Genomic DNA, 23,640 nt, shown 5'->3' with positions numbered 1-23,640 from the left:
AATTCATGGTCCACATAGTTTCTGTTCATAAGCTGACAATTACAATATTAGCTTGTAGTCATAGATTTAATTTGACTAAATATTTTCCCTTTGATTAAGATGTCTAGTACACCCTACAGAAGCAGTCTTCCCCATTTTGGATGGGGTTTAGCAGATACATTCTCAGACGACATTCAGGTTTCTGTGGAAATTATGTCAAACTTGCCTGCTCAAATAAAGCTTTAAAAATTGTCAGATTGAGACTGGGTCCCGTCTACTATGGCAAAGGTCATGTATTCTTGGAGGAAACCTACAATGAAGACTTATCTTACCCTGAATAAAAATCAGCTATGTTTAAGGAGTTTCTGCTGTGGCACAACAGGCTAAGGATCCAGCATTATCTCTCTGGTGGGGTAGTTCTATCCTTGGCCGGGCACAGAGGGTTAAGGATCCAGCATTGTTGCAGCTGTCACATAGGTTGTAGCTGCTGCTCAGATGTGATACCTGGCCTGGGAACTTCCATATGCTGTGGGTGTGGCTGATAAAAGAAAAACACACACACACACTTAAATATTGGAAATTAGAAGAAGTAGGACTTCTCATGTGGCTCACCCCGTAACTACTCAGTGTTCCTTCTACAGTGGCTGTGGCTCAACCCCTGGCTCGGGAACTTCCATTTGCTATAGGTACAGTCGCTTGTTTTTTTGTTTTTTGTTTTTTTGTTTTGTTTTGTTTTTAAGTGGGCAGCTATGGCAAATCCTTTCTGAGTAAATGACAGCTAACTAAATCAGAAGTGTCAGTTTCTATGGGGTTTTCTTCCCCCCTGGAAATTTGGGAAGTGCAGGGCCTCTCTTAAGGAAAAATAGTAATATTGTTACCATGTACTGGGCTCTTGCTGCCAGACTGGATGCTTTATATATTTTTAGCCTCACAACAATCCTGTGAGGTAGATCCTATTAATAGCCCCATTTTACAGCTACACCACAGCTCACCTCCCCCACCCACTATCGAGGCCAGAGATGGAATCCGCCTCCTCATGGATTATAGTCAGGTTCATTTCCACTGCCCCACGAAGGGAACTCCCATTTGTATGCCTTGAACTTGAATCTTAAGAGTTAACAGAAGGGAAAAAAAAGACCTTATTTCATAAAAGGATACAGCAGAAATTGACACTATACTTTAATAAAAAATTTTTCAAATTTTTTAAAAGTAAACATACTAACTTTACAACAGGCAAACCTGGTGGCCATCATTAATCAGTTAATCAAGAAAATATTGGAAATTTTTTATTTGAGCCAAATTTGGGGATTATAACCCAGAGAGAACCTTTCAGAAAGCTCTGAAGACTCTTTCATCTGTTAGAAGTTGACAGGTCAAATGTTGCTTGAGACAGAGGGCCGTACATCAAATGATGTATTATTGACAGTTTATATAATCTAGATCTAAGCAGCATCCTGGTGTGTCATGAGACCTCTCACAAGATTAAAAAATGAATGTTGTTTTTAGAGTGGTCTTGTTGATGCTGGGATAATGTTGCTCTTTATGGTTGAGCAGTATTCCTGCCAATGAGGGAGGTCTGGCCAAAGCATAATGAAGATACATAATGCATAGTGGGGGAGAGGGGAGGCCAAAGGGCAGAGAAGAATTTTTATGTTTACATTTTTCTTGTCTTGCCATAAATTATGAATTTTATTTCACACCATCGTAACCAAATTAAGAAATTAAAACTAAAGTGGTTCAAAGTAACCTCATCAAGAATGGGACAAGCTAGCATTAAGCATTGTCTGATACAATGTACTGAGAGGGGCATCATATTACTTATGTAACAACTCTGCTATGAGAAAAGCTTAAAAAAGACAAACCAAGTCCTGGCTTTCATTCCAAAAGTTCCATGCCATAAATAACAAAGTAAGAAGTAACTGTGCCAGTTAAAGTTACCTTACCTGAAAACTGGGTTTGGTTCTTGGTGGGTGTGGAGCCAATAGACACAATCAAGGTGTGTCAGGAGAAGGAAGGATTCATTACTTGCTGCAAGTAAGAGAATAGCAGGAATCTTTCCCCAAACAGTATCTACCTGAAAACAAAGTTGGGTAAGTTCTAAGCTAAACTTAGATGCATATTCATGAAGTGGCTTGAGCAGAGGAAAATTCCTTTGAAGTGGGGCCAAGGTTGTCAACAGGGTCCAATCTTTAGTTTGCAGGGCCAAGTCATGAGGTTGACTGGGTGGGGGCCTTAGTTCCTGAAAGACTCGATGATATATTATTACATATATCCCTTGAGGAGGAACTAGGACTCTGCTTTATCACTGCATTATAGTTTTGACAGCCATGTCTCTTCCTGCTTTCCGTGGTTTCCTTAAGATCGTTAATTACTGAGACCTGTTGGAGGGCAAGCATTGCAGCCAGACTTAGATCACAAAATAGCTTAGGCCAAAACAGATTCTCTTATGTCAAGAAAGCCATACCTGGTTCTCTTTCTCCAGGAACTCCACCCCCCACCACCACTTCATCTGCTTGCAGTTATACTAGAGAGACATGGTAATAAAAACCCTAGATTGGACTTCTCAAAAGTTCAGAAATAGCTGAAGTAAAACCAGTGAATCACTGAAGCAGTAATTGGTAGAAGTTTATTGTGCGCACACCAAAAAGACAGTTTGTGAACCAGGAACACTCAAGCCAAAATATGGAATGAGGCTTGAGGGTATGTTGCTACAAGGCAGCTTATATGGTTGTGTGCCTGACTGCACAGTGAGGCCAAATACAAAAATTCGGCATTTGGAGCAGAGAAATGTTTATTTAAGGGCCAAGCGAAGAGAATGGGTGGTGAAAAACCAAACTCCTCAGTGGTTTGGGAGATGAAATTTTTGTTTTTGTGTTTTGTCTTCTGTCTTTTTAGGGCCGAACTCGCAGCATATGGAGGTTCCCAGGCTAGGGGTCTAATCGGAACTGTAGCCACCGGCCTACGCCACGGCCACAGCAACACCAGACCTGAGCCGACTCTATGACCTACACCACAGCTCACGGCAATGCCGGATCCTTAACCCACTGAGCGAACCCAAAACCTCATGGTTCCCCGGTCGGATTTGTTTCCGCTGTACCACGAGGGGAACTCCAGGGATGAAATTTGTACAGGCAAAAATTGGGATGAGAACTGCAGGTGTGTGACTTTCGTCTGATCTGTTGGCAGTGAGGTAACAAGGTGGTGTTCCAGGAATCTTGGGCTCAGCCTGAAGTTACTGTCCTGGGTTAGGAGCCTTAGATCCTGCAGAATAACTCAAAGGTAGTGTTATGTATATTCCTTGAGGAGGGACCAGGACCCCGTGCCCCCTGGTTGCACCGCTGTTTCTTAACTGTCGTCCTTTGTGTCTACCTACATTCCCTCACTGTTTGAATCTGCCCTTTGGAACTCAGGGAAGGTCAAAGAGGTTGAATTAAGCCTATTTCCTACAAATAAGAAACAGGGGATATGACAAGGAGAACTTTATCATTCAAAGAGGTATGACAAGAATCCAAACCAATTATTCAGTATTTTCATATTTGAAAAAAAGCTTATCTATCATTAGTGGGTGTATGAAAAGCAGCACAGTAAATCATTAAGCACATAGATAATGTCTTCCTGTCTCTTTAAGTATGAGGAAATTATAATGAGACCCATCTCTGTATAAACCACTGATCACGTCCTCTAGAATTAGAGTGGTGGGTTTTCTTATGTTATTCTACTTTCCAAGGATATTGGCAATAATTCTTTTTTCTCTGTCTTTTTTTTTTGAAGTTGTTTTTATATTATAGCTGATTTACAATGTTCTGTCAATTTCTGCTGTACAGCAAAGTGGCCCAGTCATACATATATTATACATTCTTTTTCTCACATTATCCAGGATCTCATTGCTTATTCACTCCAAATGCAATAGTTTGCATCTACTAACCTTTTGATAGTAATTCTTAAAGTCTTCAAGTAAAGAAACCTTGCCTCTGTTATCTACACTTGTGCTATCCTTGTGCTCCTTGGAGATTAGAAACATAGTCACCCACACAATTTGATCTGAGGCAAAGCAAAGGCCTGCTTGCCCCAACTAGTTCCTCCAGATAGTTCTGCATCAGCACCAGGACATTCATTCATAGTGACAGCTAAATGAATTTACCTGATCTTTTCAGATCTTCATTTGAAATACCATTATTAGAGTCCTTGAATTAGGGGAAAAAATTAATTTTCTGTTAATTGATTATAAATGTCATTTTTAAAACACCATAACCTGAAAAGGATTGTGAGTACGTGGGTGGAGGAGAATAAAAACAGCTAACACAGCCCCTGCCATGGCTCCCTGTCATGGCTCAGTGGTTAACGAACCCCACTAGTATCCATGAGGACACCTGGCCTTGCTCAGCGGGTTAAGGACCCGGCATTGCCGTGAGCTGTGGTGTAGGTCACAAATGCAGCTTGGATCCAACATTGCTGTGTTGTAGGCCCGCAGCTACCGCTCCAATTCGACCCCTAGCCTGGGATCCTCCATACGCCAGGAGTGCAGCCCTAAAAAGAAAAAAAACAAAGAAACAGCTAACACGTGTTACATGAGGAGGCTTCTGCATCGACATCCCAACCTGGTCTGGGAGCTGAGATCCCCACATCAGCCACTGCAAAGAAATAAAATAGTTAAGAAAGAAAAGAAAACACTGCTTGCATAGTCTTATATGTTAAGTAAGCTAATTTCCAATGTTAAAAACAAACAAACACACAAACTTTATGTAACTATGACTTTGTGGGTCCATTTTTGAGCCTCCATGGCTTACAGAGTTTCTCAAAGCTGTTCAGGAAGCCAAAGAAAACAACTGCTTAGATAAAACAGAACACTGCAGGGAACTTAACAGTTTTACTTTTAGAATCTTTTCATTGGTAAGTTTCTGCAGAGGGGCGTGTCACAAAAAACCGTCCGCAGTCTCGCGCAGGGTAGCTGAGGATCGCTGCCCAAGGCGTTCTGGTCTAGAAGGGTACGCCGGCCTCGTTTACTTGGGCGGCTGTGCGAGGTTTTTTGGGGTGTGACTGCAAGGAGGAAGGCCCCAGGGACATCCCGCTGTCCCAGCGCCTCGCCCCGCACACAGGGAGTCACCGAGGAGACGCGCCATCGCCCAAGTTGCCTTTCGCTGTCGCAGCCATGGCCACACGACTCCTCCGTGGATCTCTGCGCTTGTGGGGCGGCCTCTGTGCTCCGCGCCTACCGACGGCCTCGAGGTTAGTGCCCGCCCTGCTCTATCTGTGCAGCAGGGAGGCTGCAGGGCCGCGCGGCGACACGCACACTCCATTCCTGGGGCTCGAAACCAGTCGCCCAGAGCTTGAACTGAGCCTTGGGGCGTAGGAGGGTAGGAGAAGCAGCTGGGCTTTGCCGGGAGGCTTCCGGAACAGTGATCATACCCCCTGCGGCGAGAGCGGAGCTCTGCCACTGCAGCCTCACCGCCTGGGGAGTCGAAAGGGTGTGGGGGCGGGGGGATTGCCAACCCTTTCTGGCCTGGGTTCAGCCTGTTTGGTTTCATGGTCTACGGAGGACACCGGGAGTCTGTATTTTGAAGAGTTTCTGAGAGGCGATGTTGGGGAGTCACCTCTTGGGCACCACGACCTTTGGTCCAGTTGGAACTGTGGCAGAAGGCACCGCCCCATAGTGAACTTGGGAGTGGGACTCCCGCAGCCTCCACCCTTTGCAGGGACGCCTGGAGAAGACACTCCTGGACAGCAGCAAAGACCTGATAACGGCTCCATCACATAAGGGAATTAACTGGAGATCTGACAGATCTTTTAATTAATTAAATGCGGAGGAAGTAATAGGGTTCCTAAGTGGGTCGGTGATATTATGGTAATATTTATAAGATCAAAAGCGTCCCCTACCGTATAACACCTAAAATCCTGTCATTAGATAAACAAATTGGAAGCACTGGGGATTCTCTAATGAGAGTGACAGGAAGGTTCGATTAGTTCATTGCAGCACTCTAAGATGCTTTGGAAACAAAATTCCTCCTGTTGTGGAGGAAGGCTGGGAAGGCATCACTGAGGAGTGAGGACGTTGGGACACACATACTTTTCTAAGCTCAGTCCCAGAACTTCATAAGACGGTGAAGGTGAGACTTTTGGGTATCAGGAATATTTTGTGCTCTTAAAATTAGAGGTCCTCAAAGATCTTTTATTTATGTGGGTTTTATCTGTGGATGATATCAGTATTATACATACCTACAACACTTGGAAATACATTTAGTTCATGTAAAGTAACTCATTATATGTTAAATAACATTTTTATGGAAAAATAACTTTTCCCCAAAAAGTAAGAAAAGTGACATTGTTTTACACTTTTGTAGATCCCTTAATGTCTGGCTTAATAGGCAACAGCCCGATTCTAAGATTTGCTTCTGCATTGTCTGTTGTGACAAGTAGTTTAAATATAGGAAGAATATTGGCAAAAGGACCTGAGGGACCCTCTGAATGGGTCAAGGAGTACAGTTTTATTTTAACAGACTTCTTAAACTTTAATGTACATATGAATCACTTAGGACTGCTACTACTAAAATAAAGTTGATCCTTGAACAGCACATATTTGAATTCTGTGGGTCCACTTATGTAAATTTTTTTCAGTAGTAAATTCTGCAGTACTACACAATTCACAGTGGGTTGAATCCAAGGATGCAGAACTGTGCTCTGGGGAACTCACAAATACGGAGGGCTATATATTATATATATATGGGGGACTGTAGGTTATACAAGGAGTTTTGATTGTGCTGAGGTTCAACAGGTCCCTAACACCTGTGTCCTTCAAGCATTAGAGGCACAGATGGATTCAATAGACCTGGAAGGAGGCCTGAGATTGTGTATATATAACCAGCTCCCACGTGTTGCCTAAAGGTGCTGGTGGAGTCAAGCTCCCTTTTATAATGTAAGTAGGCTTAAAATAATAATAATAGAGTCTAACCTGTTAGATCAGTAGCAGTTTAATGCTTTAGGAAGACAATGGCTAATTTATAAAGTCAGTACAGATTTCTTGGTTTTTATTGGGAGAAAAAGGGCCTATTTATTTAGTACAGGTTCCTTGGTCTTTGGAAAATGGATGTTCCAATAAACTTTTCACTTGTTTTGATTTTCTTCGTTATGCTGTACTCTCTCTTGAACACTTCAAAAAAAAAAAAACATGTTCCCCTGTGTTTTTAGTTCCCACCTTCGGCATGCAGAAGTTTCCAGGCCAGAAACCAAACCGGTGCCACAGTTGCTCCCTGAGCCACAGAAATGACAATGCCAGATCCTTAACCACCTCAAAGCTCGGTCTCCACATACCGTCCCACTGAGAGTTTGAGCTTCAACACATGAATTGCGTTGGGGGTTGGGAGGGTGAGATTCACTTCATTGCTTTAAGCAAAGTTGTGTAAACTGAACAAAATAATCCATTTTCGGGGTGAGGGATTGAAACAACCTAATTGCCAATAAGACTGGGTCTTTTCTGAACTAAGAAGTGAAAGAGAAAGAGAAGGGAAGGATAGGGTAGGATAGGGTCAGGGTCTAAGAAGGAGAGAAACCCAAAACAGAATTTCATGGGAAACAAAACATCCTTTGGCAATATTAGAATATATGGTTAAAAGGTTTTTTAGATGTGAGCTTAAAAATGTCCAGAGTGGTACACAGATTTTCAAAAATTTTTCAGGATTACCCTGGAGAGAGAAAATCTGAAGACCATTTAAAAAAAAGAACTACAGAGCAGTCTCTTTTTAAGCTTAGTATGAGGGACAGGGACAGGAAAGGTCAGTTTCTGAGGATCTTGAATAATGGCAGAGTCATCCTTACAGAGCATTTTGATGGTGATTTTGATGTTGATTTAAGCTAGGTCGTAATGTGGCAATAAAATCAACACAGTTTGCATCTTCATACACCTGCCCGTATAATTCTGGATAAAATATTAATGGAGGGGTTACATTATTTTAAACTGTGCATATTACATCAAAACATCAGTATTTCTGTGGTCCTATTTGAATTTTACATTATTTAATCAGCATCCATCACCTGACAATACTATTTTACCTCAGCTCAAACATGTGGTTAGTTCTAGGCATGATGTCCTCTCCAAGGATTTGGAAGTCAGGAGTGTGTTGAATAAGGGTAAACTACTTCTTAATCTCATCCAGGTGAGATCAATCCTAAAGTGGATCTAATGCTCAAATTTGAACCAGTTTCTTTCTGCCTGCCTCTAAACTGTCTCTGAGGGGGAAAAAAAAATCAGAATTTTTCCATGTTATTCATTAGCACTGATTTTCATGTTGGAAGTTCCTGTTGTGGCTCAGCTGACTAGTATCTGTGAAGATATGGGTTAGATCCCTGGTTAAGGATCTGCCGTTGCCATGAGCTGTCGTATAGGTCATAGGTCCGATCGGGTGTTGCTGTGGCTGTGCTGTAGGCTGGCAGCTATAGCTCCAATTCAACCCCTAGTCTGTGAATTTACATATGCTGCAGGTACAGCCCAAAAAAGCGGAAAAAAAAAAAAATTCCATCTTGTTCAGTGACATTAATTTGGATATGAAGAGTAATACACTTTTTTCTTAATGTCTGTATATTTTTAAGATGTTCTCATTCTGGAGGGGAGGAACGTCTAGAAAGTCCTTCTGCTAAAAAATTAACAGATATAGGGATTAGAAGAATCTTCTCTTCAGAGCATGATATTTTCCGGGAAAGTGTAAGGAAGTTTTTTCAAGAAGAAGTGATTCCTCATCACGCAGAGTAAGTGGCACATTTTCTTTTCAAGTATGCACATAAGAAGTACAAGACGGACCATTTCCTAGAATGCTATGTGTTGTTCTATAGAAAAAATACTGTGTCCAGTGCTTTATTAACATTTTACCACTCCTTAGTATCATACTGTAAGGTTTTGGGATTCTGAACCTAGTTCAAAGCTTTTTAAATGAATTTTAAAATATGTAATTAAAGAGTATGTTGACCTAAAACAAATTGACTGCCATTTATTTCTTCAGCAAAAAATGGGTTTATTCTAGTCAGCAGAGTATCACAGTTCAGGTCTGCAGCCTGGGTGAACTGTGCAAGTCTGTGCACAGCTAGGGAAGAAGACACTTATAGACAGAGAGTAAGTTGGGGGGGCTAGAGTAAACAGAGCCCAGGGTTTTTGGATGGCTGAGTCCTTGCCAGGAAAGAAAAGTCATTCTTCTTCGGTCTCATGGTGTGAGAGCTCCCCCTTCTTAATTACCTTAAATTAAGGGAGCATTCCTGCACAAAATTATTCATAAATTCAAATTGTGGCCATGTAAATAACATGAAAAATGTTTTTCTGAGTTTAAAATGTTTGTTATTTGCAGATGGGAGAAAGCTGGAGAAGTGAGTAGGGAGCTTTGGGAAAAAGCTGGAAAACAAGGACTGCTTGGTATCAATATTGCAGAGCGTCATGGTGGCATTGGAGGGGACTTGTACTCGGCAGCTATTGTTTGGGAGGAGCAGTAAGTATGAAAACACTTGAAGTTCAGTCTTGTTAGCTTGCCTTTCTGTGATGATGATTTAAAAGTGCTTTCTAATCTTCTTGTAAGATTGAAAATCCCCCTTTAAGCTGTCGTAAAATAGGTGCTTCATTTCTAATTGACCCTTGTGGTTGTTGCATAGACTAAGTACATATTCAGTAAGGATTTCAGTTCATAAATGGACAATTATTTGAACCAACAATTCATCAAAAAAGAAATGTAAGTAGATGAAAAAGGTTCATCCTTACTACTAATCAGATGCAAATTAAACTAACCTAGAGGTATCATTTTGCGAATCTACAAAAGCTAGTGAAAATGAAAAATCGTAATACTCAGTGCTGACATTGATGGCATTATAAATTAGAACTATAAATGCTGTGGAGACTAAAAGCATGGATATATTAAAAATGAAAATATTTCTGCTCTTGAATCTGGGACACCATATTGGAGAATTTTACCTTAAGGAAATAATTTAATAGAAAAAATAAAAGCTATATACAAATGTCATAGCCATGTTAGATCGTTAGATCGTAATCCCCTAAACTTGTATACCATCTAAATGTCTAATAGTGGGCGAAGAATAAATAAATTGTAGTACATAAGCAGTTTGTGATATTTTGTAGCTACTTAGGATTATTATTGTGACAGCTTTTGTAAGTACGAAATTTAAACCATGACTGCACCTGCAGCTGTATTACACTACACATATCCGTGTGGCAACGGTTATTTGCCAAAATGAAAATACCGTGTTAGGGTAATACAATTGTAGATGGTAAATTTAAAAAAATATTTCATCTTTTAATTCATTAAATAAGTATTCATTGATCTCAGTGAGAACCCTGTTATTATGTTAGCGCTAGAAATTAAAAGACTAGTGAAAACAAAGAGAAAACCTTCCAGGATCTTCATAGGTTTATGGGGAGACAAGCTATTACCACACAAGGTGATACGACCTATAGTACTTTGTTGTTATTTTCTATCTGAGAGTCAAAGAAACTAAAGAGAGAGCAAAGTAACTGTTTTGTGCTTTACATTATTTTTTTTTTTTTCCTTTCTTAAGAGCATATTCGAATTGTACAGGCCCGGGTTTCAGTCTTCATTCAGATATTGTCATGCCCTATATTGCAAACTATGGCTCAGAAGAACAGATTAAACACTTCATCCCCCAGATGACTGCAGGGAAATGTATTGGTGCCATAGCAATGACAGAGCCTGGAGCTGGAAGGTAAATCAGCATTTTGGTTGGTGTTGAATCTTGGAAACAGTTCCTTGGCAGGGAATATTTTCTTTTCTTTTCTTTCTTTCTTTCTTTCTTTTTTTTTTTTTTGTTTTGTTTTGTTTCTGAGGGCCACACCCACGGCATATGTAGGTTCTCAGGCTAGGAGTAAAATCAGAGTTATAGCTGCCGGCCTACACCACAGCCACCTCGATGCCAGATCTGAGCCCTGGTTGCAACCTACACCACCACAGCTCATGGCAATGCCGGATCCTTAACCCAGTGAGGGAAGCCAGGGATCAAATCTGCAATCTTATGGTTCCTAGTAGGATTCATTTCCACTGTGCCACAACAGCAGGAACTCCAACAGTGAATATTTTCTCAGTGTCTGCTTTACACAAAGCTCACAACATCAAGTAACTTCAAATTCCAGTAGGAAAATAAGGCTTTATTATATGCTAATAACACAGTAGACTGTACTCCATGTTGTGTTTGAGATACTTAGTGCAATGCAAATAAAATATGTGCATTTTAGGATATGTGTTGACTTTGGGGCATGATGGAATTTAGATGTGGTGTGTCATTTCACATGGAAATGTTTAGCAGGGTTTTAGAAAATGGATTTGGAAGTCTAGACAGAGGCCATTCATAGATAAGAACAAATTAAAGCAGTGGAAATGAATAAGATGTTATTTGATGTTTACTTAATAAGTACTTTCCATGTGCCAGGTATATGGTGGTGACCAAACCAGATGTGGTCTCTGTGCTTATTGAAGAGAACGACAAAGAAACACATAAAGAAATATATTTGTGCAGTTCCCCTGTGGTGCAGTGGTTAAAGATCCCGCTTTGTCTCTGCAGTGGCTTGGGTCGCTGCTGTGGCGCAGGTTCAGTCTCTGGGAAATTCTACATGCCATGGGTGCAACCAAATTATATATATTTTTGTAATAATAAATTATAATAAGTACTATGAAAGAAACAAGGAGCTGTGCTTGAGACTCGTGGTGCATGTGTGTTTGGTGGGGAAGGAAAAATGAATTTATATATGAGTGTTAGGGAAGAGCTATAAATGTGATTATATTTCAGCTGAGATCTGACAGTCGAGATGTTTGCAAGACCTTCAATGAGGTGGGACCTGACCCTGAAGGAGGAAAGTGAAAATATGAAAAGGAGACCAAAGAGGAAACGTGTGTGTGTTTCATTTGGAACTGTACCAAAGATGTTGTGACAGCGGCAGAAGATTGAGTTTGAAAGAAGTCTAGGCAAGTGCACTGTCACGAGCTCGAGAGGAAGCGAGTTTGAAAAGGCGATAGGATGGGAGTGAGGAGTTAGTAATATCAAGGCCACAGAAAAGTGGAGAATTGAGAAAAAGTCATGGCGGCCAACCGTGGCCTTTGGATTGTGATTTCAGGAGAGAGGAGAGGCAGAAGTCACTTTGGAAGGGAGGGAGATGAGTCTTGAGAAAACAGACAGGGAATACAAACTAATTTTTTTTCAGAGTTGTGTGGTGAAGAAAGTGTCGAGCGGGGGCAGTAGTTTGACAAGCCAGCACGATCTGGGAAATGGCTTATATGGAAGAGAGCAATGACTTTGATACCAGCAGGAAACAGACAGTGCAGTGTCTTAACTTAAAGGACTTAAAGATGTGACAGGGAGTTCTCGTCGTGGTGCAGTGGAAATGAATCCGACTAGGAACCATGAGGTTACGGGTTCGATCCCTGGCCTTGCTCAGTGCATTAAGGATCCAGTGTTGTGGCTGTGACGTAGGCCAGCAGCTGTAGCTCTGATTGGACCCCTAGCCTGGGAACCTCCATGTGCCATGAGTGCGGCCCTTTAAAAAAAAAAAAAGAAGATGTGACAGAAGCAGTAATTGAAAATTCAGGAATTGTTTCTGCAGGATCAAGCCCTAATATTTTTTTTTTTATCAGTGCTATTTATTTTTAAATGTCTTAATGTACCATAGTGTCACTTGGCAATTTACTTAACATACTCTCTTTCCCAGATGTAAATCTGTAATTAAAGGCTGATACAGATAATTTTGCCAAAATTAAAAAGGTTTTGTTTAATTCTTTTGCCTAAATATGTGACCTAAAAGAAGTACGGATCTAGGGTTTCCCTTTTGGCACAATGGCTTAAGGATCCAGAGTTGTCACTTCAGTGGCTAGAGTTGCTGCTTTGGCCTGGGTTCAGTCCCTGGCTTGGGAACTTTCACAACTTATCCTCCCCCCCCCAACCAATAAGTAGCAATTTAATCTGGTTCATTTTCTTTTAAGATTATTCTCAGAGTTCCCATCATGGTGCAGTGGAAACGAATCTGACTAGAAACCATGAGGTTGTGGGTTTGATCCCTGGCCTCGCTCAGTGGGATCCAACGTTGCTGTGAGCTGTGGTGTAGGCTGCAGATGGATCTGGCATTGCTGTGGCTGTGGCATAGGCCGGAAGCTGTAGCTCTAATTAGACCCCTAGCTTGGGAACCTCCATGTGCCTTGGGCTGATTATTCTCTGAGATAACTGACTGACTGCCCAGTGTTCTGGTTGCATTGAATTTGCTTATAATCAGTGCATTTTAGTTCCAACCCAATGCATGTCAGCCTCATTTAGAGGCAAAAGAATCAGTGAACAGATATTTTTCTCTTTTTTTTTTTGGTCATTTTAGGGCCTCACCCATGACATATGGAAGTTCCCAGGCTAGGGATTGAATCTGAGCTGTAGCCGCCGGCCACAGCCACAGCAGCGCAGGATCTGAGCTGCATCTGTGACCTACACCACAGCTCAGGGCAACGCTGGCTTAATCCACTGAGCAAGGCCAGGGATCAAACCTGCATCCTCATGGATACTGGTCAGGTTCATTAACTGCTGAGCCATGACAGGAACTCCTCAGTGAGAGATACTGATTTATCCTCAGCTTACGCCTACAGACAAAGTCTTGCTTGATTTGTGTTTTTGGAAATTCTCTGTGCTTTATTAACAAATTACACAAACTTGGTGGTTAAAACAACAGAAATTTCTCCTCTCATAGTTCTAAAGTCCAGAAGTCCAAAATTAGTATCATTGGCCCCCAGTCAAGGTACAAACAGGGCTGAACTCCCTCCAGAAGTTCTATGGGAAAAGCCATTCCTTGATTCTTCCATCTGTGGGGGCTACTGATTTTCCTTGCCTGGTGGCCTCATCACTCCATGATGTAGTCTCTCTCTTCTATCTATATGATCTCCTTCTGCCTGTTTCTCCTAAGGACATTTATAATTACATCCAGATAATTCAAAATAATCTTCCCATTTCAGGATCCTAAATTATCCTAAATTAATCACAACTGCAAGACCCTTTTTCCATATAAGCTAACATTTACAGCTTCCAGAGGTTAAGACCTGCCATCTTTTTTTTTTATTCTTTTTTGACCACCTGGACTAGGGATCTGATCTGAGCCACAGTTGCAACCTAAGCTGAAGAAGTGGCAATGCTGGATCCTTAACCCACCGTGCTGGGCCGAGGATGGAACTTGGGTCCCAGCTCCCCAAGATGCCGCCTATCCAGTTGTATCACCTCGGGAACTCCAGGACCTATCTTTAGGGGTCATTATTCAGCCTGATACTGAGAGTGATAAAATGCCATGGGCTATATAATATAAAGTCCATATACAAAAAGAATCAAAAAATTTACAGCAATAAGTGATGTGGATTTACTTATATAAGATGCTGTTCATTGTAAGATACCTAGGAAAATTGGAAGTGGAAGCTACCTAAGTCTTCAACAATAGGAGACTGTTTAAAAAAAAATCATGGTTGGAGTTCCCATTGTGGTGCAGTGGAAACAAATCCAGCTAGTGTCCATGAGGATATGGGTTTGATCCTTGGCCTTGCTCAGCAGTTCAAGGATCCAGAATTGCTGTAGCTGTGGTGTAGGCTGGCAGCCTCAGCTCCAATTCAACCCCTAGCCTGGGAACTTCCATATGCTGCAAGTGCGGCCCTAAAAAGACAAAAAAAAATATATATATATAACAAATTCATACATTGAAATTTTATGCCACTAATAAGAATTTTCTTACAGAAAAGCATTAGATATTATTAAGACATCAGAATCGTATGTATGGTTCCAGTTTTAAAAAAGTAGCTATATGTATATACCTGTCTCCATGGAAAAATACTAGAAAGTTGGTTTGTTTGTTTTGTTTTGTTTTGTTTTTTTGGCCACATCTGTGGCACATGGAAGTTCCTGGGCCAGGGGTGGAACCCATACCACAGCAGTGACAATGCTGGATCTTTAACCCATTGTGCCACAAGGGAACTCCTGGAAGATATTTTTTTAATGTTCATTCCAGAAGGTAGAATTACAAATATTTGTTTAGCTTATATTTAGGGAAAAACCTTGTTCTACTGTAGAGCAGGCTTATTAGAAAAAGTGACATTTGAGACATATTCTTTTATTTATTTTTTGCCCACACCCACAACAGGTGGAAGTTCCTTGGCCAGGGATCAAACCTGTGCCACAGTGGTGACCAGAGCCACTGCAGTGACAGCAGTGGGTCCTTAACATACTAGGCTGCCAAGGAACTTCAGAGACATAGTCTTTTAAATAGCTAAGCTTTTGCTCAGTACAGATAGAGGAAGGAACCAAGGTGAATAGAAGCAAGAAGGTACATGGACAAACAATCTGAGGTTTATAATAGGGGGTCATCTGAGTCCAGTTAGGGGGTCTTGGATGCTAGCTGGGCCTTGTCATGCACTATAAAATCTGACTATGTAATATCAATTGAATATCCATTCGTATAAATGGTTTAGAATATATCAGACATGAATTTTCTGTGTATTTGTGTGAACATCCCTAGTATTATTTTTTTTTCTTGTCTTTTGTCTTTTTAGGGCCGCACCCACCGCATATGGAGGTTCCCAGGCTAGAATCAGCACTGTAGCCACCAGCCTACACCACAGCCATAGCAACGTGGGATCCTTAATCCCCTGAGCGAGGCCAGGGATCGAACCTGCGTCCTCATGGATTCTAGTCAGATTCATTTTCACTGCACCATGATGGGAACTCTTGAACATCCCTAATATTATTTAAATGTCGATTTTATAATTGTGTATATGGTTTGAATTATGATAGATACATACTTACATAACAACATTTGCATAGTTCACTTTTTACCAAATATTGAATTTTTTTACACTTTTTCAATTACAGTGATTTGCAAGGAGTAAGAACAAATGCCAAGAAGGATGGAAGTGACTGGATTCTCAATGGAAGCAAGGTGTGTAAAGTAAGGCTTCCATAGCCCTCCTCTCCCGAGTCAGGCCAGGGGTAACAAAGCCTTGAGACCACTCATCACTGATTCTGTCAGCTCTTGAGACTCACACAGGAAGTGAGTTTACTCGAGTTGGCACAGGAATGAGCTGTTTTGTTTTGGAGACAGTGAGACTTGTACAACATCTATATTATCTGAGATCTATTCCTCTTCTGTGTTTTGTTTTGCATGTCCCCTCACTAATAGGGAAAATGTTATTTTAGCTTCCAAACCAGCCCTTATCAAACTAGAAAAGGGGAAGGTGAGAGGCTCATGATGTCCAAATGGGGGGCAAATAATACTTAATAGTTAATGAGCTGGATGTTGATGAGAAATTAGGGAAAAGACTTCTCATAAATATTGCAAAGAGTTTGGAGGGTTTTTTTTTTTTTTTTTTCTTTCTTTCTTTCTTTCTTTTTTTTTTTTTTTTTTTAGGGCCACACCCACAGCACATGGAGGTTCCCAGACTAGGGGTTGAATCAGAGCTATAGCCACTGGCCTACATCACAGCCATAGCAACACCAGATCTGAACCATGTCTGTGACCTACACCACAGCTCAGGGCAATGCTGGATCCTTAACCCACTGAACGAGGCCAGGAATTGAACCCCCATCCTCATGGATTAACTAATCGGGTTCATTAACCACTGAGCCATGACAGGCATTCCGAGTTTGGAGTTTTGTGGTACAGTGGGTTAAGGATCTGGTGCTGTCACTGTAGCAGCTTGGATCACTGCTGTGGCCTGGTTTAGATCCCTGGTCTAGAAAATTTCATATGCTGTGGGCACAGCCAGAAAAGAAAAAAAAAAAAAAAAAAAAAAAAGAAAGGAAGAAGAGTTTGAAAAAACCTTAGGAGAGAAAGATACCTTTGATGGAATTTGAGTCCTTTAGTCCTTCAGAAACTCACATCAGTCCACTGATAGAAGTGCAAAACACTTCCAGTTAAGGTTACAGATGGGCTCAGGAGTTAATATATCCTTAGAGTCTGATATCACTGATGGCAGAGGTTTCTGTTTTCCTAAAACTGCTCCTGGTGTACACTCAGTAAATATTTGTTGTTGACTGAGTGTTAAGTAAAGAAAAAATGTCCATTGTCTACAAGAAGGAAATCTTTCCAAAAATGTTTCTAGGCCTGGTGAAGAACTAACTTTTTAATTTGTTTTCTTTCAACATTAAAAAAAAAGTTACTTACTAATTTTAGACTAATTATCTTTGCATTTGCAAAATCACAAACTTTAATGTTCTGGCACTATTAAATTGCTACATATTTTTCTGAACACTCAGTTTCCACGCTTACATTATCTGGGATTAATAACAGTTTGTAGGACTGACATCGATCTGAGGAACACATTTTGAGTTGCCCAGTTCTAAAGAATATTCCATAATCTAGTTTCATGGTTATTATACAGAAAAACAGTATCTGTGGTATCAACTAAATTTGGAAAATGTGCTCTACTTCTCATTTTCTGATAGGCTCATTTTCTGAAAATTTTAAAAGATGGATTAACTTTTGAAAGTTGAATATAGTGTGTCTTTTGCCCAAGGAAATTCTCTCTCTCTCTCTTTTTTTTTTTTTTTAGGACTGCACCCATGGCATACGGAAGTTCCCAGGCTAGGGATGGAATCAGAGCTACAGCTGCTGGCTTATGCCACACTCACAGCAACGCTAGATCTGAGCCACACTCACAGCTGTGGTCTGTGACCTATACTGCAATGTTGGATTCTCGACCCACTGAGTGAGACCAGGGCTTGAACCTGTGTCCTCATGGATACTAGTCAGATTTGTTTCCACTGAGCCATGATGGGAACTCCAGGAAATTCTCTTTTTATAGATCATCTTGAGTTACTGGTATTCTGGTGTCCTGTGGGGTGTGGTTTTGGGGGCCTTTTTTTTTTTTTTTTGGTCTGTGCCCATGGCACGTGAAAGTTCCCAGGCCAGGGACTCACCTGAGCCACTGCAGTTACAATGCCGGTTCCTTAACCCACTGTGCCACAAGGTAACTCCACTACCTGTTTTTTTTTTTTTTTTAAGTATATTTAAGTGCTAACTATGATATATAATCAATTAACTGTACACAAAAGGCTTATTTTGACAGAAGGATAGGTTATTTGGTCAAAAGTGAAATGGGAACCACATTCTCCCATAACTCCAGCTGTCTAAACAGGCCCAGTCTGTTCAACCATGGAAGTGGTTGAGATGATCCTGGAAGGATACAGAATGAGAATTAATACTTGCTTTGTGCATATTTTTTCCTGAATAAATATTATCTGATAAACTTATTTAGTTTGTGGTTTTTATCCCTCCTTAAGTAATGTCTTCCTTATTTAGGCCATTTGGAAAGAAGTAGGCCAACCATCATGAAATAGAAACCTATGCCTTTTCAAAAACTGATAAATTTGAAAGTACAAATACTTTAATAGTATAGTGCCATTTAGAGCAGATTCTTTTTTCTTTTTCTTTCAATTTTTAGGGCTCCCTGTGTGGCATATGGAAGTTCCCAGACTAGAGGTTGAATTGGAGCTGTAGTCGCCAGCCTATGCTACAGCCACAGCAACATGGGTTCCGAGCCACATCTGTGACCTACACCACAGCTCACAGCAGCACCAGATCCTTAACCCACCGAGTAAGGCCAGAGGTTGAACTGTGTCCTCATGGATACTAGTCAGGTTCGTTACTACTAGTCAGGTTCGTTCCTCAATGGAACTCCAGATTCTTTTTTATCTGAAGCTTCTTTCTAAAGTATAGTTTATCATCTTTATAGACAATTTTGTTTTCACTGGAAAATAACAATAATTTGTTAATTATTGTTACTTATTAATAGTGGAAAGACAGTGTATAGGGTTCATTCTTTGAAGTACAGAATAATTTTCCCCATACTCTTTAATGATCTCATGTATGAATAATTAACACTGCAGATAATTCAAATAGAGTACAGAGAGGGGTATAAAGCACGTTTTGTCTGATTTAGTCTTCTTGAGTATTCTTTCCCCTGGTCATGACTTACACATGGACCTGAGTTATTATGGAGCATCACAGCATCCTTGGGGTTTTGCAGGTATTCATCACTAATGGGTGGCTAAGTGATGTTGTGATTGTAGTGGCTGTTACAAATCGTGAAGCTCGCTCTCCTGCCCATGGCATTAGCCTTTTTCTGGTGGAAAATGGAATGAAAGGATTTGTTAAGGGGCGAAAGCTACATAAAATAGGACTAAAAGCTCAGGTAAGCCATAATATAAATTTGTATTTATAATATAATTTACAATATAAATTGTTTGTAAATATAATTCATATTTATTATTTATTAATAAATTGAGTCTACTCATTACGTTTCCTGTATAGAATTACATATAGCACAATCGTACCTTCCTTCCTATGCTGGATTCTTAAAATATGCTTTTCAGTAATGATAGTGGTATTTCATTGTTTATGCAACTGTGGTCAGCAATGGAAGTGAATCAGTGTTTTGAAAATCTGCTTTAGAAGTGGCAACATTAACTGCATGCTAATAGACCCTCTAGTTATGAAATGGATGAAAAAAATATGAAATAAGAACAGAAAATATTTTTTCTACTATTTGGTAATTTTTTCATTACCAAAAAGAAAAGCATGTTTTATTTGATAGGCATTAGAAATCCTTAATCCTCAATACCTTCAGAACTGGGCAGTATTAGAGCTAGAATGATAATGTATTGCAGTGGGAAAGTCACTTTTGGAATCAGTGGGAAATGGGTTTGAATCCCTGGTTTACCACTTACTAGTTGTGTTCATTAACCGCTCCAACTTGGTTTTCAGTTTTGTTTTATTTTGTTTTTAATGGAAATAATATTAGTCTCATCAGGTTATTGGGAGCTTTAAATGAGATGATCCTGTACTCAACTGTATGCTCTCTTAGGATACTGCAGAGTTATTCTTTGAAGATGTACGGTTGCCAGCGAGTGCCCTACTTGGAGAAGAGAATAAAGGCTTCTATTACCTCATGCAAGAGCTTCCCCAGGTCAAAAGTATTATAAAGTCTGTCTTTTGATTAGATAATAGACTGGAATAGAATAATATAGAGCTATATAAATCATGCATGCAAAATTTGTGATATATATAAATTTTGTAGGCTGGACATGTGATTAACTGAACTCTAGGATATCCAATCAAAGTGAGTCAGGAATGTAAGTTTTTCAGTTCTTTGATTGCTTCTTGGAATGATTTTAGCATCTTAACTGTAAGTCAAGAATTTTTAGCTCTTCGTAAGGAAATATCAGCCAAAACATTTGACAGGGTTTTTTAATTTGTTTTGTTTTATGATAATAACTGTGAATCAAAAGAGAAAGTTTTTGAGTTCAAATTGAAAAGTTTTAGCCACAAAGGGTCAGCCTCTTGTTTTTGAAGTATGGTTGCTGAGTGATTATTAGGCCTCGCATGCCAGCATAAGAAGGTGTCCTGTCAGGTGACAGCAACAGCACGGACTAAACATGAAATTGGGCAGGGGGATCAAAGATTGTTGTGGCCAGTGCTTGGGTTGGAAAAGAATTTCCAGCCTCAGAACAAAGTGAAGAGAAAGTTTATTGAGACAAGAAGTGTTGCTGGCATGGCAGGCTGACTCCCGATGATCAGGGAGAGCCTGCAGAGAGTGATTCTTTGTCTTTTCTTTTTAGCCTGAACAAAGGAGTAAGGAGTGGTCTTACAGTATGTTTGCTAATTGGTCGGGTGTGTATAGTCTTATGGTACCTTTGCTTGTTGGTTGGGGACCTGTACTTTCCTATAGGGTCAGGGAGAGGAGCAGGCCAAATATGGGGCAGGAACAGAGTAGGCCAAGTTTCTCAGAAGGTGCTCAAGAACTGTCTAACAGTTGCAGTAAGATGGGAGGGGAGATAAGGGTCTGGTAATTTTTATCTCGGCAACATTGACATCCTGAGACTCTCTGAGTTTATTTTGAGTTTATCTTGTTAGAGAGGATTGGAGTACCACTGGAAATAGAATATGAAAATCACCAACAAGATGAAATTAAACTGACTATGGATACTTTGTAATAATTTAACATAAATGTTAGGACATGTGGTATGCCGAGATCAGTAAGTAAAAATCAACAACTTTGCCATTTTTTTCTCATTGATGCATAAAGAGGAGAGGAAAATAAATTACTTACATATCTATATATAGTAAAGGCAGTCATTGATTAAAATAAATGATTTCATTTAAAGAGATTATAAATGTGTCAAAATATTCTTAGAAATCTTGGGAGTCTTTTAAAGACTTAAGAAATAAGTTAATCTTTAAGTAGGAGTTTTATAGCGATTATACATGTGATTTATTATCATTGAAATTGTGAAAATCAGAGTCCCTATTGTGACACAGCAGAAATGAATCTAACTAGCATCCATGAGGAGGCAGATTCCATTCCTGGCCTCACTCAGTGGGTTAAGGATCTGGTGTTGCGGTGAGCTGTGGTGTAGATCACAGACACAACTCGGATCCCCCATGGCTGTGTCTGTGGTGTAGGCTGGCAGCTGTAGCTCCCATTCAAACCCTAGCCTGAGAACTTCCATGTGCTGCGAATGTGGCCCTAAAAAGCAAATAAATAAATAAATAAATATTTTTTTAAATTGTGGAAATCACTTGTGTACTTAGAATAACACTCCTGAATCTAATTTTGGGGTTATAGGAAAGGCTACTGATTGCTGAGTTGGCAGTTTCAGCCAGTGAATTCATGTTTGAAGAAACTAGGAACTACGTTAAACAAAGAAAAGCTTTTGGAAAGACAGTGGCACATATACAGGTAAGCTTGTTGTTATGGTTTGGTATTCCATAGAATCACTTTACTTATCTGCAATGGTCTAGTCTAAACTTGAATATGGAGTAATTTTCACATAGGTGATGTCAGCTGGAAAAAATGTGCATAACTTAAAAGTTGAGGAAGTTCCTTGATGCCTAGCGGGTTAAGGCTCCTGCACATTCTCACTGCTGTGGTTCTAGTTGCTGCTGTGCAGCGTAGGTTCAATCCCTGGCACAGGAATTCCCACATACTTTCTGTGTGGCAAAAAAGAAAAAAATATACAAAAAAAAAAAACAAAACAAGAAAGAACCTGAAATAAATGTTGCAACTCTCATTTTCAATAAATAAATACATTAAATACATAAATAAATAAGTTGAGAGCTATGTTTTATTTAATGGACAAAACTGAGGGCTTAAGCCCAGAAGACAACCACTTAGACAGCTCTGAGGAATTTTGTGACTAAGTAAGGAAAGAGCCAAGATATACAGGAGTTTTGCAACAAAAACTAGGTAGTCAGAGCATCAAAAGATTACTGTTAATAAAGAAAACCAGACTTCTCAACTTAATTAATTTAGTGCTTTTTTCTATATGGGAAGATGAAAGAGTCTGGGCTCATTGTGGCTCAGTGTTAAACCTGACTAGTATCCATGAGGATGGGGGTTCGATCCCTGGCCTTGCTCAGTAGGTTAAGAATCTGGTGTTGCTGTAGCTGTGGTGTAGGTTGCAGACTCGGCTCAGATCCCATGTTGCTGTGGCTGTGGTATAGGCTGGCAGCTACAGCTCCCATTCAACCCCTAGCCTGGGAACTTCCATATGTCATGGGTGCAGCCCTAAAAAGACAAGAAAGAAAGAAATAGTTCCTTTGATATATGCACCTTAACAGTATCCTGCTTTTCTCTATCCTGAACCACCTTGAGGTGCACAGTTGGGAGTGGCTGCAGTGGCTGCTGGCTTGATGGCCACAATATCCTTTGTTTACCAATATGGCAGGTGACATTTTTTTTTTATCCACAGGGACATTAGAATCCATGGAAGTGGATGAGATCAGTGAGGGAGAGAGTAGAGAGTAAGACAAAAGAAATCCTAGATCGGAGTCTTCCTGCAGGAGAAATGAGAAGATTTTAAGGTAGAATGGGAAAGGAAGAGACTCCGAGGATAACTAAGAATGAACAGCTAGAAGGGAGAAAGCAAACTATGCAAGTATTTTTGCAGAAGCCAGGAGAAAAGAGGATTTCACATAGATGGGAGCTACTTAGAAGGAAAATAAGATGAAGGTCAAGGAGTGCCCACTGGGCATAATGATATGTAGGCTATTTTGTAAGAGCCATTGATGGGCTGGTATGGTGCCAGACCAGAGTGACTAGAGGAGTAAATGGCAAGTGTTACTGAAACTCAGCCTCTGTCCACCTGTGCTGAATAGAAACTCAGAGTTGTGGGTGAAGGAGAAAAAATAGCTTTATTGCTGTGCCAGGCAAAGAAGGGTCACAGCAGCCTGATGCCCTAAAGACGGTGCCTCCCTTGGTAGAGAACAGGAGGTGGTTTTTTACTTTGGAGAGTAGAAGGTAGGGCCACAGATAAGGATCAGGGTAGGTGCAAGCTTGCATTGTTTTTCAAAGCTGGTGTTCAGTGGTCCCAGGACTGGTTCTGGTGGTCCTTCTTTCTGGAATGAAAAATGCTTCATTAACATCTTCCATTTTTGGAGTTCCCGTCGTGGCTCAGTGGTTAACGAATCCAACTAGGAACCATGATGTTGCGGGTTTGATCCCTAGCCTCATTCAGTGGGTTAAGGATCTGGTGATGCCGTGAGCTGTGGTGTGTAGGTCACAGACTTAGCTTGGATCTGGCATTGCTGTGGCTCTGGCGTAGGCTGGCGGCTACAGCTCTGATTAGACCCCTAGCCTGGGAACCTCCATATGTCACGGG

The 23,640-nt window shown here is 40.5% G+C and overlaps 2 protein-coding genes across 3 annotated transcripts in view; both read left to right on the top strand.

Moving 5' to 3' along the window:
• KANSL1L (KAT8 regulatory NSL complex subunit 1 like) overlaps nucleotides 1-23,640 on the top strand; it is a 579,301-nt gene that overhangs the window by 343,839 nt on the left and 211,822 nt on the right. The gene's annotated exons all lie outside the window — the stretch shown is intronic.
• The window catches only part of ACADL (acyl-CoA dehydrogenase long chain), a 33,982-nt gene continuing 15,271 nt past the window's right edge, over nucleotides 4,930-23,640 (top strand). The window contains exons 1-8 of one of the 2 annotated variants that reach the window (XR_014828819.1): nucleotides 4,930-5,205; nucleotides 8,560-8,715; nucleotides 9,306-9,443; nucleotides 10,522-10,686; nucleotides 15,853-15,919; nucleotides 19,008-19,172; nucleotides 19,845-19,946; nucleotides 21,606-21,719. Coding sequence is in view for 1 of the 2 variants with exons in the window: in NM_213897.1 (NP_999062.1) it covers nucleotides 5,129-5,205; nucleotides 8,560-8,715; nucleotides 9,306-9,443; nucleotides 10,522-10,686; nucleotides 15,853-15,919; nucleotides 19,008-19,172; nucleotides 19,845-19,946; nucleotides 21,606-21,719 (984 nt within the window). In the remaining variant the exon portion in view is untranslated. 2 annotated transcript variants of the gene reach the window in all.

This window comes from Sus scrofa, chromosome 15, assembly GCF_054392235.1.
Source record: "Sus scrofa isolate SSC_HxYL_T2T_F1_AM1 chromosome 15, Sscrofa_HxYL_maternal_Yorkshire_Landrace_v2.0, whole genome shotgun sequence".
Taxonomy (NCBI): Eukaryota; Metazoa; Chordata; class Mammalia; order Artiodactyla; family Suidae; genus Sus; species Sus scrofa.
This window is presented reverse-complemented; position numbering and strand designations above follow the sequence as displayed.